This window comes from Arachis hypogaea, chromosome 2 (assembly GCF_003086295.3).
Source record: "Arachis hypogaea cultivar Tifrunner chromosome 2, arahy.Tifrunner.gnm2.J5K5, whole genome shotgun sequence".
Lineage (NCBI taxonomy): Eukaryota > Viridiplantae > Streptophyta > Magnoliopsida > Fabales > Fabaceae > Arachis > Arachis hypogaea.
The window spans coordinates 90,923,687-90,936,549 of record NC_092037.1 but is presented as its reverse complement, the minus strand read 5'-3'; the positions used below and the strand labels follow the sequence as shown (position 1 = coordinate 90,936,549).

Sequence of the window (12,863 nt, the reverse complement as noted above, 5' to 3'; positions counted from 1 at the left end):
ATTGTCGGTTTGTTACAAGTAATAATACATTTTTAATTTTTGATGCTTGATCTATACTACTCATGCCTTTGCCAGCATGCTAATAAACATCTTGCATCCAATACTTACCATGCCTTGCTATATTTCCTTTGATGAACTAATCACATGGAATCACGACCATGTCTTTCGTTCACTATTTTCCTTACATGGGCATCAATTTTTACTTGCACTGTCCTCTTCCTTGGACTTACATGCTACTACTCTTTTCTCTTTCAGGATGGCCACCAAACAAGGTAAAGAGAAAGCCTCTAACAAGCCACCAGCAAAGAACGGAACGAAAGGAGCACCGGCTGAGGAACCACAACCCCTGCCCACCTGCACATCTTAGCATGCACCGAGGACGGTGCAATCTTTAAGTATGGGGAGGTCGATACCGATCTCCGTGGGTTAGTACCTTCTTGTCTCAACTCCAATGTTTAAATTTTTTTTGTTAAATTAGTTGTTGCATTTGCATGTTTGTTTGATTTTGTGCATATTTTACCAACAGCTTGGTTGAAGTAATATTTTCTTTTTCAAGAATCTTTTTTATAGCATTTCACTAATTTGAATTAAACTTTTTGAAAAACTTGTTTGAAGAAATTTTATTTTGGAACATGGTTTTAGAGCTCGAACACACAAAACCCGTGAGATTTTGAGCTTATTTGATTGGTTGCATTTTATCAACCAATATTTTATTTTTGGTATGTGTTTTTCTCTCTAAAATTGTGATCTTTGTCTTGTTTGATTCTATATTTCCATGGTTTAATGTATGCATGCACTTATATGATTGAGACCTTATTTCACTTAGCTTACATACCCATATGGCCCTACCCTTTCATTATCCTTTGCAAACCAATGTTGAGCCTATTTTACCCCTTTGTTCTTTACTTTAGCTCATCACTAACTCTAAGCAAAAAACAACAATGTCTTCAATTTGAATCCTTGGTTAGCTTAGACTAGTGAAAGTGCTCATGAATTAAGTGTGGGAAAAGTGGGTTTGGAAATGTTTGGTTTGAGAATTGAGTATGTTAGACTTTCTGTGAAAATGTGAAAAATGTTGAGAACATGTTTATGCATTCAATACCTTAATCGTATGCATTGAGAAAAACAAAATAAAAAAATAAAAAGAAAAATAAAAATAAAAAAAGGAGAGAAAAAGAAAAGAAAAAGAGCAGAAAAATAAAAAGGGGACAAAATGCCCCAAAGTAAATGGTGAAATCAATGCATATGAGTTCTACTTAAATTTGGAATGCATGAATATGTGGTAAACATAGTTAATGGGTAGTTAGGCTTTATATTATGATTACATGGATTGTCTAAAGTTAGGTGAAAAGTTTATGTTAATTAAGGATTCAGATTTTAGTCCACTTGGCCAAATACAATCCTACATTTATCCTAACCTCATTACAACCCTTATAAGACCTCTTGATATGTGTATCTGTGCATTAATTCTTTGTTGATTGGTAGAAGAAAAGCAAGCCTTAGAAAGCAAGATTAGTAGAGAATTGAGAGAATCAAACCTCGAACACTTGAGCGATTAGAGTGTATACACTTCCAGTGAGGGTTCGATGCTCGATTCCTTGTTTCCTGCTTTCATGAGCTATTTTCTTCTTGCAAGTCATTTGTACTTTGTTTTGCGATTTGAATTAGTGAAATCCAGTTCATATTTGTTCTTGAAAGATTTATTTACTTTTTCACCAAGTAGGTAGAATCATTTTAGCATGTAGTTGCATTCATATACATAGGTTGCATTTCATGAGTCTCACTTTCCCTTATTCATTCTCTTTGTCTCCTTGAGCTTAGCTTGAGGACATGCTAATGTTTAAGTGTGGGGAAATTGATAAACCACTATTTTATGGTTTATCTTATGCTAAATTGAGTGGTTTTTATCAGCTTTTCACCCACTTATTCATATGAATTGCATGATTTTACAATTCCTTCCTAGTTTAGTTCTATGGTTGAAAACTTGCTTCCTAGAGATCTTTTAATTATGTATTTTAATTCTCCTTTATACCATTCGATGTCGTGATCTGTGTGTTAAGTGTTTCAGGCTTCATAGGGCAGGAATGGCTTAGAGAATGGAGAGGAAGCTTGCAAAAAGGGAAGGAGCACAAGAAATAAAGGAGACAACCAGCGAACAGCGATGCGCACGCATGGCTGATGCATGCGCGCGATTTGGACAAAATCATAGCGACGCGTATGCGTGCTAGACGCGTATGCGTGGATTAGAGTTCGCGCAAACGACGCGAGCGCGTGCCTGACGCGCACGCGTGGAGAAGAAAATGCTGAATGACGCGTACGCATGACTGACGCGTATGCGTGACATGCGCGATCTGCAGAAATTACAGAATATGCTGAAGATGATTTTGGGTCATGTTTTGACCCAGATTTCGGCCTAGAAACACATATTAAAGTCAGGGAACATGCAGAGACTTAAGACATCAGATCATACACACAATTTTAGGTTTAGATGTAGTTTTTAGAGAGAGAGGCTCTCTCCTCTCTCTTAGGATTTAGGATTAGGATTCCTCTTAAAGGATTTAGAATTTGTTCTTCTCAATTTCCAGGTTTAATATTCCTTTTATTTATTTTCTCAATTTGGTTTAGAACTCTTTATGTTTAGATTGATTTTCTATTTAATATAATTTGAGGTATTTCAGAATTATGATAGCTTTCCTTTATTTATATAAATAATTTAGATTTCCCCTTTTGGCTTTGGTTGATTAATTGGTAACTCTTGAGTTGTCAAACTCATCGTGATTGATAATTGATATCTTTGCTGATTGATTTAGATTCCTATAACTCTAGTCTTTCCTTAGGACTTGACTAGGACTTTAGGTGTTAAATTGATTTATCCACTTGACTTACCTTCATAGTTAGAGGTTGACTGAGTGGGAGCAAAAATATAATTCTCATCACCATTGATAAGGATAACTAGGATAGGACTTCCAGTTTTCATACCTTGCCAAGAGTTTTCTTTGCTATTGATTTAATTCCCTGCAATCTATTTCCCTTGTTCAACCTTTTTAAAACCCAAAAATATTGTTTTCCATAACCAATAATAAATCATACTTCCCTGCAATTCCTTGAGAAGACGACCCGAGGTTTGAATACTTCGGTTTATAAATTTTATTGGGTTTGTTACTTATGACAACCAAACGTTTGTACGAAAGAATTTTCTGTTGGTTTAGAAGTTATACTTACAACACGATTATATTTTCATATTTCTTTACCGACAGGAAATCTGACCGTCAGCCAGTGACCATGCCATTGGTGCAGTATTGCGATAGAGGCATGACAAGCTTCTGCATGTCATTTATTATGCTAACCGTGTTTTAAATGACGCGCAGAAGAATTACACAACCACAGAAAAGGAGTTGCTTGTAGTGGTTTATGCCATTGACAAGTTCAGATCTTATTTAGTATGATCAAAGGTGATTGTGTACACTGACCATACTGCTTTAAAATATCTCTTCACAAAGCAGGATTCAAAACCCAGACTCATAAGAAGGGTCTTACTTCTGCAAGAGTTTGATATAGAAATAAGAGACAGAAAGGGGACAGAGAACCAAGTAGCTGATCACCTGTCTCGGATAGAACCAGTAGGAGGAGCGTCCCTCCCTCCTACTGAGATATCTGAAACCTTTTCGGATGAGCAACTCTTTGCCATCCAGGAAGTACCGTGGTTTGCAGACATTACAAACTATAAAGCTGTGAAATTCATACCCAAAGAGTACAGTAGGTAGCAAACAAAAAAACTGGTTTCTGATGCAAAGTACTACTTGTGGGATGAACTATATCTCTTTAAGGGATGTGCAGACGGAATAATCCATAGATGTGTGCCTAAAGAAGAGGCAGAAAAGATCCTATGGCATTGCCATGGATCACAATATGGAGGACATTTCGGAGGTGAGCAAACAGCCACAAGGGTTCTCCAATGTGGCTTCTACTGGCCTACTCTCTATAGAGACTCCCGAGAGTTTGTACGTAACTGTGACAGTTGTTAGAGGGCTGGTAATCTACCTCATGGTTACACCATGCCTCAACAAGGGATCTTAGAGATTGAGTTGTTTGATGTATGGGGTATTGACTTCATGGGGCCTTTCCCACCATCATATTCAAACACTTATATCCTAGTGGCAGTAGACTATGTATCTAAATGGGTAGAGGCAATTGCAATACCCACTAATGATATTAAGACAGTGATAAAGTTCCTCCAGAAGCATATCTTCAGCAGGTTCGGTGTCCCTAGGGTCCTGATCAGTGATGGAGGCACTCATTTCTGTAATAAACAGCTTAACTTTGCTTTGATCCGATATAGAATTAATCACAGAGTGACAACTCCATATCATCCACAGACAAATGGGCAGGCTGAAGTCTCAAATAGAGAACTAAAACGAATCCTGGAACGGACTGTAAGTACTCGTAGAAGGGATTGGGCAAGAAATCTGGATGATGCTCTGTGGGCATATAGAACCGCATTCAAGACTCCTATAGGGACCTCTCCATACCAGCTTGTGTATGAAAAAGCCTGTCATCTGCCAGTGGAACTAGAACACAAGGCCTACTGGGCAACCAGATTCCTAAACCTTGATGCTAAGGTAGCTGGAGAGAAAAGATTACTCCAGTTGAATGAGCTAGAGGAGTTCAGACTCAATGCTTTCAAAAATGCTAAAATTTACAAGGAGAAAGCTAAATGGTGGCATGACAGAAAGCTATCATCTAGAGTCTTTGAGCCAGAACAGAAGGTTCTGCTGTTTAACTCTAGGCTCAGATTATTTCCTGGAAAATTGAAATCCCGGTGGAAGGGACCATATATGATTATAAGTGTGTCACCATATGGGTATGTAGAGCTTTGGGATATTGACTCTGACAAAAAATTCATTGTTAATGGACAGAGAGTCAAGCATTATCTTGAAGGTCATGATGAGCAAGAATGCTCAAGACTGAGACTAGATTAAAGCTCAGTAAAATCCAGCGAAAGACAATAAAGAAGCGCTTGCTGGAAGGCAACCCGGCCATTAGCAAAAATTAGATGTTTTGCATTTATTTAATTTTGTTATTCATGTTTGTTAATACATTTCAGTAAATAATTCAGAAAAATGAAGGTTCAGAACATAAAGCAGAGGAATCACAAAGAAAAAGAGCTCACTGGCGTTAAAACGCCAGTAAAGAGGCATTTTAGGCGTTAAATGTCAGAATGGCGATCATTCTGGGCATTTAACGCCAGTAAAGGTATCATTCTGGGCATTAAACGCCAGAATGGGCAGCATTCTAGGCGTTTAATGCCAGAAGCAGCAGTGTAAGGCCCACATCGGTTGAAGAGGGGAACGAAGCATGCCTTATAAGGGTGTGGATACCTCTCCCTAGCATGACGCATTTTGACGAGTGAGTATGGGGGGCTTCGGCTAGTATCCCTATCGTCAAAGGCAAAACCGTGAGGCCTTGTGTGCCAAAGCGGACAATATCATGCTAGCGGATGGTTTGGACTGTTACAGATGGTATCAGAGCCAGAACCCGGATCGATGTGCCAGCGAGGGCACTGGGCTCCCTTAGGGGAGTGGATTGTAAGGCCCACATCGATTGGAGAAGGGAACGAAGCATGCCTTATAAGGGTGTGGATACCTCTCCCTAGCATGACGCGTTTTGACGAGTGAGTGTGGGGGGCTTCGACTAGCATCCCTGTCATCAAAGGCAAAACCGTGAGGCCTTGTGTGCCAAAGCGGATAATATCATGCTAGCGGATGGTTTGGACTGTTACAGATGGTATCAGAGCCAGAACCCGGATCGATGTGCCAGCGAGGGCACTGGGCTCCCTTAGGGGGGTGGATTGTAAGGCCCACATCGGTTGGAGAGGGGAACGAAGCATGCCTTATAAGGGTGTGGATACCTCTCCCTAGCATGACGCGTTTTGACGAGTGAGTGTGTGGGGCTTCGGCTAGCATCCCTATCGTCAAAGGCAAAACCGTGAGGCCTTGTGTGCCAAAGCGGACAATATCGTGCTAGCGGGTGGTCTGGGCTGTTACAAGCAGCATCCTGGGCGTTCAGAAAAATGCCCAGTGACAAAAGATTTCTGGCGTTTAACGCCAGCCAGGGTACCTGGTTGGGCGTTAAACTCCCAAATTGGCCACCAGATGGGCGTTAAACGCCAGAATGGCTATCATTTTGGGTGTTTAACGCCAAAACAGCAAGGGAGAGGTAATTTTATTTCCAATTCAAACTTTTTTGAATTTTCATGTTTTAATTCATAATTTTCTGCATAAACATGTTACAAATATTCATTTTTCAAGTGGAGAATGGCTAAAGATAAAAAGTTGGATCAAGTTCTAGAGGATATATGCCTCCCTAGAATCAAGTGGATAACCAACACAAAAGGTGTCCCAAACCAACTGAAGAGAGGAGATCTCAAACTAGTTGCTAGGGGCTAGCTGGATTTCATTGGGCGTTCTATACTTCCCACCAGTAACTGCTCTGAAGTCACTGTCAAAAGGGCAGTGATGATTCACTGTATTATGCTGGAAAAAGAAGTAGAGGTTCATTAGCTGATTCCTTGTGAAATTTATGTATTTGCAAACAAGGAATCCACTGAAGCCAAATTGGCTTACCCAAACTTGATCAGTCTGTTATGTAAAGATGCGGGAGTGAAGATAGGTGTGGATGAGTATATCCCAGTTGAACACCCAATTACCAAATAGGTAGTGGATGGACCTCAAGTTCAAGACAACCTCATCAAGAGGAGGGCGCATGAGCTCCTCCCAGAAATTCCTCAATTTGACTATTGGGCCCGCTTAGAAGCATCTGTCACCAAGCTGCAAGAAGCTATGGATCAACTCAAAGAAGAGTATTAGAATCAGAACAGTATGCTCTACAAACTGCTCAAAGAACAGGAAAAGCAAGGGTGTGAGATACAGAAGCTAAAGCGCCAGAAGCTGTCCCTTGAAGAGCTAGCCATCCCACAGATTGAGGGAGCATCTCTCTCTCAAAATAAAGGTTGTTAAGTCCTAACTCTGTGATAACTTCTGTTATTAGAGACCTATTTTAAGAGTTACATGAGCATTAGTATTAGAGTAGTTTATTTTTATTATTATTATTCCATAAGTATTAGTAGCATTTCAATTTTCATTTTAATTTTCTGCTATAAAATTTAAATTGCGTGAGTAGTACTTTATTTTTATCAATTTGGCTATAATTTACTCTTCTTATCATCATCAAACATGAATAAAATAGTAAATTTTTTTAAAAGAGCAAGGGTGCAAATATTTCGCGTACAAAATAAGAAAAATTCAAATGATTTATATGTGATGGCATTACTTTAGCTCTCTGAATGAATGCATAAACAATGCATATTTTTTTATATCTGAAATTTAAGTAATGTTTGGTTCTTGAAAGAATGACTGAACAGAAAGATATTATTGATATTCTGAAATATTATAAAATTGATTCTTGAAGCAAGAAAAAGCAGTGAAAAACACAAAGCTTGACAAAAAAAAAGCAGAAAAAGCCAGTAACCCTTTAAACCAAAAGGCAAGGGTGAAATGGATCCAAGGTTTTGAGTATCAATGGATAGGAGGGCCCAAGGGAATAAAATCCTGGCCTAAGCGGCTAATCAAGTTATCCCTAACCATGTGCTTGTGTCATGAAGGTCCAAGTAAAAAGCTTGGGACTGAGTGGTTAAAGTCGTGATCCAAAGCAACAGAGTGTGCTTAAGAACCCTGGGCACCTCTAACTGGGGACTCCAGCAAAGCTGAGTCATAATCTAAAAAGGTTCACCCAGTTACGTGTCTGTGGCATTTATGTATCCGGTGGTAATACTGGAAAAACAAAATGCTTAGGGTCACGGCCAAGACTCAAAGAAGCTGTATTCAAGAATCAATCAAAGTTAAACTAGGAGAATCAATAACCTCATCTGCATGCTGAGTTCTGAAAGAAGCCAATCATTCTAAGTTTCAAAAGATAAAATGAGATGCCAAAACTATTCAGAAGCAAAAAGCTATAAGCCTCGCTAATCTAATTTGAATTTGAGCTTCATTGAAGACTCTGAGATTTTATTACACCATAATCTTCTTTTTATCCTATTTTATTTCTCTAGTTGCTTGGGGACAAGCAACAGTTTAAATTTGGTGTTGTGATTAGCGGATATTTTATACGCTTTTTGGTAGTATTTTCATATAATTTTTAGCATGTTTTATTCACTTTTTATTATATTTTTTATTAATTTTTATTCAAAAATTACATTTCTGGACTTCACTATGAGTTTGTGTATTTTTTTATAATTTCAGGTATTTTCTGGTTGAAATTGAGGAACCTGAGCAAAAATCTAATTCAGAGGATAAGAAAGGACTGCAGATGCTGTTGGATTCTGACCCTCCTGCACTCGAAGTGGATTTTCTGGAGCTACAAAAATCCAATTTCCGCGAACTCAATTGCGTTGGAAAGTAGACATCTTGGGCTTTCTAGAAATGTATAATAGTTCATACTTTGCTCGAGATATGATGGCCCAAACTGGCGTTAAACGCCAGCCAGAGACCCTTTTCTGGCGTAAAACGCCAGAATTGGCACCAAAACTGGAGTTAAACGCCCAAACTGGCACCCAAGCTGGCGTTTAACTCCAAGGATGGCCTATGCACGTGAAAGCTTCAAAGCTCAGCCCAAACACTCACCAAGTGGACCCCAGAAGTGGATTTCTGCACTATCTACACTTAGTTACTCATTCTCTGTAAACCTAGGTTACTAGTTTAGTATAAAAACTACTTTTAGAGATTCATTTGGGTACTTATGAAATTTTACATCTCTTATTGTATCTTCTACAGTATGAGTCTCTAAACTCCATAGGTAGGGGTGGGTGAGGAGCTCTGCTGTGTTTCAATGGATTAATGCAATTACTACAGTTTTCTATTTAATCACGCTTGTTTCTATTCTAAGATACCCATTCGTACTTCAATATGAAGAATGCAATGATCCGTGACCATTATTATCATTCTCAAATTTATGAATGCATCCCTGACAACCACTTCCGTTCTATCTGAGCTCAACGTAGTCATTGGGCGACAGCTTGAGTGCGTATCTCTTGGGATTCTAATCCACGAGTTTGATTTGCATCTCCTGACAATAGAGCATTCAAACTCGTGAGATCAGAACCTTCGTGGTGGAGGCTAGAACTAATTAGCAGCATTCCCGAGATTCGAAAAGTCTAAACCTTGTCTGTGGTATTCCGAGTAGGATTTGGGACGGGATGACTGTGATGGGCTTCAAACTCACGAATGTTGGGCGCAGTGACAGTGTGCAAAAGGATAGAGAGATCCTATTCTGACACAACTGAGAACCGACAGATGATTGGCCATACAGAAATTGTACCTAGACCATTTTCACTGAGAGGACGGATGGTAGCCATTGACAACGGTGATCCACCAACATACAGCTTGCCATGGAAGGGAGCATGCGTGTTTGGAAGAAGAAGACAGTAGGAAAGCAGAGATTCAGAAGACAGAGCATCTCTAAAACCTCAACCTGTTCTCCATTATTGAATAACAAGTATCATTCATTTCATGCTCTTTTACTTTTTGCAAACAAAACTCTTTTTATCATTAATCTCCTGACTAAGAGTTATAGGATAACCATAGCTTACTTCAAGCCGGCAATCTCCGTGGGATCGACCCTTACTCACATAAGGCATTACTTGGACGACCCAGTGCACTTGCTGGTTAGTTGTATGAGTTGTGAAAAGTGTGATTTACAATTCCGTACACCAGGTATATCGGCATAACTCAAAAAAAAAATAATTTTAAGATTCTGTTTGGCTATTTTTACAAAAAATATCTAGAAAATTTATTTTCTATCCATTTAAACCTATTTACTCCTAAAATATTATCAATAATAGTTCTCCTGAATAACAAAAACAAAATAATAACACAAGATTTAAGTTTAATTATTCTAAGTTGAAGTACAACATAAAAAATTAAAAACAAAATATCATAAAATTCATAAAATAACACACTAAAATTCATATCACATTAGGATTTACTTTCTTAAATTATACTATTTATATATGATGTGCGGATATGCGGATCGGATCCGTGGATATCACTACCAAATCCACAATCCGATCCGACCATAATGTGGATCGGATCGGATCGAATCTGATGGCTCTGCGGATTGGATAATATCCGCAAAATTTGGATCAGATGCGGATAATTATCACGGATATGCGAATATTATCCGATCGATCCATGTGCAGCCCTATCAACAAGTAGATAAGCCAAAATATTAGAACAAATAAAAGTAAAAAAAAAACTAAATTAAAGTAAGGTAGAAATCTGAATTTGAGAAGGAAGAAGACTAGAAATTCTAAAACCTAGAGAGAAGAGAGAGCATCTCTCTCTAGAAACCTACATCTAAAACCTAATGTGTATGAATGATTGATTCTGCTCCACTCCCAGGCTCTAATCTGTATTTTCGGGCCTAAAATTGGGTCAAAAGCAGCTCAGAAATCGCTCCCAGCGTTTTCTCGTAACTGAGGCACGTGACGCTCGTCACGCGTACGCGTCAGCCATGCGTACGCGTCACTGAACGAATTCATGGTCACGCGTATGCGTCGTCCACGCGTGCACGTCAAGGTCAGCTTCTCAAAACTTCAATTTATTGTGTTCTTTCCAATTTTGCATGCTTCCTTTCCATCCTCTAAGTCATTCATGTCCTAGAAAACCTGAAATCACTTTAAGGCACGTATCACGACATCGATGGTAATAAAAGAGTATTAAAAAATTAGCAATTTTAACCCCAAAGCAAAATATGTTTTCAATCATAGCACGAAATTAAAAAGGAAACTCAAAAACATGTAATTTATATGGATAAGTGTGAGAATAATTGATAAAATTCACTCAATTCAATACAAAATAGACTGTAAAATAATGGTTTATTAGCTGACTTTGTGGGACAGTTCCACTTCCCCTTTCTATTGGTAACATGCTGCATTTATCAATAGGTGAATGCTACGTGTCTTTGACATTGTGTCTAACTAAAAAAGGACAAATAAATACGATCTAATAAATTTTAAATATTTTATTTTTTACTTTAAAATATTTTATTTTTTTACTTTTAAAAATAATATAGAATTCACCTTATCAATATTCCTTCTTTGCAGCTGCAAATTTAGTGGAACAATTCCTACTTCATGGCATCTTGCAACTTGAAAACTTTCCCTGATTTCTTGAGGTACCAATCTGGATTACATGATTTGAACCTCTCATATAACCAGATTCAAGGAACAGTATCCAATTGGATTTGGAGTTCTAGATAGTCTTGACTATCTTGATATCTCTCACAATTTTTTAACTAATTTTGAAGGGCCATTGCAGAACCGTACTCATAATTTGTACAGCCTTTACCTTCAATCCAATAAACTGCAAGAGCAGATCCCAGGCTTTCTTCAATATGCTTCCTTTGTGGATTACTCGAGCAACAATTTTAGCTCTGTTATCCCAGCAGATATTGGTCATTACATGTCTGATACATTTTATGTTTCTCTCGCAAACAATAGTTTTCACGGCAGCATCCCTCATTCCTTGTGCAATGCTTCAAACCTTCAAGTTCTTGACCTTTCCAATAACAAAATATCAGGCAAAGTCCCCCAATATATTTCCAAGTTCTTGTGCTCATTTTCAATGGAAATCCATTAGTAGGGCCACTTCCAAAGTCTCTGGCACATTGCACTGCCTTAGAGGTATTAGACATTGGAAGAAATAAGATCATTGGGGGCTTTCCTTGCTTTCTAAGAAATATATCCACGGTTGCGTCCTGGTTTTGCGGAATAATAAATTCCACAGTCCGATGAGATGTGTAAAAGACAGTGGTGTTTGGAAAAAGAGTCAGATTGTTGATGTGGCCTTTAACTGTAAACTTCCTGGAATATGGTTCAGAAATTGGAAAGCCATGATGTCTAATGTGGAAGAAGATCAATCTAAGGTAGAACATCTTGAATTTCCAGTTGGTGATATATAATATCAGGATTCAATAACAGTCACAAGCAAAGGTCAACAAATTGTATTGGTTAAAATCCTAACGATCCTCATTTCCATTGATTTCTCACACAATCAATTTGAAGGGCCAATACCAAAGGAATTAATGGATTTGAATGCACTGTATGTGCTCAACTTGTCAAGTAATGGTCTTTCGGGTAGAATCCCATCAACCATTGGAAATCTGATACAGCTTGAGTCATTGGATCTGTCAAAGAAATCACTTGAAGGAGAAATTCCCAATAATCTTGCAAGTTTAAGCTTTCTCTCAGCCTTAAATATTTCCTATAATCATTTGATTGGGAAGATCCCACCAAGTACTCAACTTCAGTCATTCGAAGCAAGCTCATTTGAAGGCAATAATGGGTTGTATGGACCTCCACTCACCAAAACTCCAGATCATGGAATGCATACACTGCCACCATGTGGAAGCCTAGCTTGTGAAGTTCACTGGAATTTAGTGAGTGCAGAACTAGGATCGGTTTTCGGACTCGAAATTGTGATTGTTCCCCTCTTGTTTTGGAAGAAATGGAGGCTGCAATATTGGCAATTTCTGGACAGAATTCTTTGCCGGATATTTCCTTAGCTGTGTGTTGAGTAGAAACTCGTGGAGGAAAGAGTTACAAAGTTCTGATATGAAGAAGTTACTAGTCACTATTTAGTATGCTATGAATAATGCAGAAGCAAGAAAAAAAAAAGGAGAGAAGAAAAACATTTCTGGAACATTGTATACTTTATTGCATTCTCAGTGTATATTTCTTTTTCGTTTTTTAATGCATCATGTATGTGCTTGCTATATGTTTCTTGAGCAGTTTTTATTTCTTTTACTAA

General features: G+C 38.2%; 1 protein-coding gene across 1 annotated transcript; it reads left to right on the top strand.

The window, feature by feature from the left end:
• Positions 1–11,844: 11,844 nt before the first annotated feature.
• LOC112727904 (receptor-like protein 19) lies at positions 11,845–12,618 on the top strand. The gene is made up of 2 exons (XM_025777834.1): positions 11,845–11,979; positions 12,022–12,618. The coding sequence occupies exons 1-2, from the start codon at positions 11,845–11,847 to the stop codon at positions 12,616–12,618; spliced, it is 732 nt and encodes a 243-aa protein (XP_025633619.1).
• The last annotated feature ends 245 nt before the right edge of the window (positions 12,619–12,863 follow it).

Excerpts from the sequence above, each read along its gene's own strand:
- LOC112727904 (XM_025777834.1), top strand. The coding sequence starts at position 11,845 with ATGAGATGTGTAAAAGACAGTGGTGTTTGGAAAAAGAGTCAGATTGTT. Across the intron at positions 11,980-12,021 it reads TGGAAGAAGATCAATCTAAG|GATTCAATAACAGTCACAAG; the intron begins GTAGAACATCTT and ends ATATAATATCAG.